The sequence below is a fragment of the Eimeria maxima genome, genomic scaffold (assembly GCF_000499605.1).
Source record: "Eimeria maxima Weybridge genomic scaffold, Emw_scaff696, whole genome shotgun sequence".
Taxonomy (NCBI): Eukaryota; Apicomplexa; class Conoidasida; order Eucoccidiorida; family Eimeriidae; genus Eimeria; species Eimeria maxima.
In genome coordinates this window covers 5,001-7,500 of record NW_013563947.1, presented here as the reverse complement: position 1 = coordinate 7,500, position 2,500 = coordinate 5,001, and the positions used below count along the sequence as shown (strand labels likewise).

The following is a 2,500-nucleotide window of genomic DNA, read 5'->3' as shown; positions in this document are numbered from 1 at the left end:
CAACTAGCAGCGAAGCACTGCAGCAGCAGCAGCAGCTGCTGCAGCAACAGCATCAGCACGACACCAGAGGGGCAGAGGAGCAGCACCAACAGCAGCAGCAGCAGCAACAGCAGCAACACTCCGCTGCTGCTGCTGCTGCTGCTGCTGCTGCTGCCGATGATGAGACACCCGAGCTCCCCTTGAGGCCTTCAGCGCTCGTGCGGCTCTCGCGCACTCTAAGACAGCAGCTGCAGCAGCAGCCGCAGCAACAGCAGCAGCAGCAACAGCAAAGGCCTGCGTGCCGCAGCAACCGCTGCTCTCCCCCATGTTACCGCAGAATTCAACACCAGCAGCTGCCGCTGCTGCTGCAGCAGCTAGAGCAGCAAAAGCAGCTGCAGCTGCAGCTGCAGCAGATTTTTTTTCAAGAGCAGCAACTGCTGCAGCCACAGCAGCATTTGCTGCAGCAACATTTTCTGCAGCAGCAGCTGCAGCAGCAACCTCATTTGCAGGAACATAGACTGCCGCAGTACATGCAGCCACACCCCCAGCAGCAACGGCAGCAACAGCAGCAGCAACAGCAGCAGCTGCTGCAGTACCAGGATTGCCCTCTAGTCGGGCCTCTTAGGGAGCCACCACAGCTGAACTTTCTACTATCAACACAGCAGCAGCAGCAGCAGGAGCAGGAGCAGCATCAAGAGCAGCAGAAACGGCAACAGCAACAGCAGCAACAGCAGCAGCAGCAGCAGCAGCAGCAACAGCAGCAACTGCAGAAAGGGGTACTTGAGGAGCAGCAAACATGTTTGGTTGCGTCTGGCAGCTGCTGCGTCGCTTGCCGTAGAAGCAGCAGCAGCTGCAGCTGCAGCAGCAGCAGCAGCAGCAGCAACAGCAGCAACAACAACAACAACAGCAGCTGCAGCTGCTGCAGCACTCTCCGCGGCTCCTGTTACAAAACTGCATGCATACGTATACAGTGCAGCGCTGCAATCCGTATGCAGCAGCAACAGCAGCAGCTGCTGCTGCTGCAGACACGCAGCAACCGCCGCCCTGAGCTGACATCAACAGCAGCAGAGCACTGCTGCTATCCGCTGCTGCAAGGGAAAGACAGCGACAGTATCCAACTGCAGCAGCAACTGCTGCAACAACAACAGCAGCAGCAACAGCAGCAACAACAACATGAGCAACAGGAGCGGCAGAATCAATGGAAAACATCATCTACTTCGCAACTCCAGCAGCAGCAGCAGCAGCAGCAGAAGACTCCAGTGCAGACGGACAACGAACAGCAGCAAGAGCAGCAGCAGGACCTGCAGCAGGACCTGCAGCAGGACCTGCAGCAGGACCTGCAGCAACAGGACCGAAAGGGGCTGCAACAAAAGAGGCAACAGCAGGAACTGCAACAGCAGAAGCAGCAGGAACTGCAGCAGCAGCAGCAGGAACTGCAGCAGCAGGAGAAGCAGGAACTGCAGCAGCAGAAGCAACAGGACCTGCAGCAGCAGAAGCAGCAGGAACTGCAGCAAGAGCAGCTGGAGCTGAAGCAGCAGCAACTGTTGCAGCTGGAACAACAACAGCAGCAGCAAGAGCAGCAGCAGCAGCAGCAACACCAAGAACTGTTACAGCTACAGCAAGAACTGAATAAGCTGGAACTGCACCAGCAGCAGCAGCAGGCGCAGCAGCAGCAGGAGGAGCAACTGTTGCAGCTAGATCAGGAACAGGAGCAGCAGGAACCGCAGCAGGAAGCGCAGCAGCAGCAGCAACAGGAGCAGCAGCAGCAAACAGAGAGGCATGAGGGCCATTTGCAGCAAAAGCACTCTATTGGCCATGAAAGCTCGACAGCTGCAGCAGCAGCAGCAGCAACAGCAGCAGCAGCAGCAGCATCAACACCCAAAACAACACCTTGCACCGGAAACAACTCTCCGTCACCCCTTGATCAGCAGCAGCAACACCAACAGCAGCAGGAGCTGCTGCTGCTGCAGCAACTGCAGCTGCAGCAGCAGCTGAAACAGCAGCAGCTGGAGCAGCAGCAGCAGCAGCAGCAGCAGCAGCAGCAGCAGCAGCAGCAGCAGCAGCAGCAGCAGCAGCAGCAAGACCGTGGGTGTGCCCTTAAAGAATGCGACAGAACTTTGACGGCCCGTCGAAGGCAAATTGCGACTTCAACTTCCTGCATCAAGATCAGCAGCAGCAGCAGCAGCAGCAGAAGCAGCAGCAGCAACAGCAGCAGCAAATTTTTTCAGCATCAGCTGCAGCAACAGCAGCTGCAGCAACAGCAGCTGCAGCAGCAGCAGCGGGTGAGAGGACCTTGCTTGTCTGTAAGGCCGAGGGCCCTCTTTCCTGCAGTGAGCAGATGAGGCTAAACAAGCGGCAGCAGCAGCTGCTGCAGCAGCTGCTGCAACAATTGCAGCAGCAGCACCAGCAGCAGCTGCTGCTGCTACCGCTTCATAGGAATATAAATGTCACCCCTTTCTACTTAGTTATTAATTCATTGATTTGTTGGAGTGTCTGTACACCTCAATGAGGGATTCTTCTT

General features: G+C 56.9%; 1 protein-coding gene across 1 annotated transcript in view; it reads left to right on the top strand.

Annotated features, from left to right (window-relative positions):
- The window catches only part of EMWEY_00041170 (cyclic nucleotide-binding domain containing protein, putative), a gene marked incomplete at both ends in the record, with an annotated part of 8,264 nt that overhangs the window by 1,735 nt on the left and 4,029 nt on the right, over positions 1-2,500 (top strand). Inside the window, one exon of the mRNA XM_013478817.1 lies at positions 1-2,261. This exon is cut by the window's left edge and continues 1,735 nt beyond it. Within this exon, the coding sequence (XP_013334271.1) occupies positions 1-2,261 (2,261 nt within the window). The remainder of the gene's footprint in view (positions 2,262-2,500) is intronic.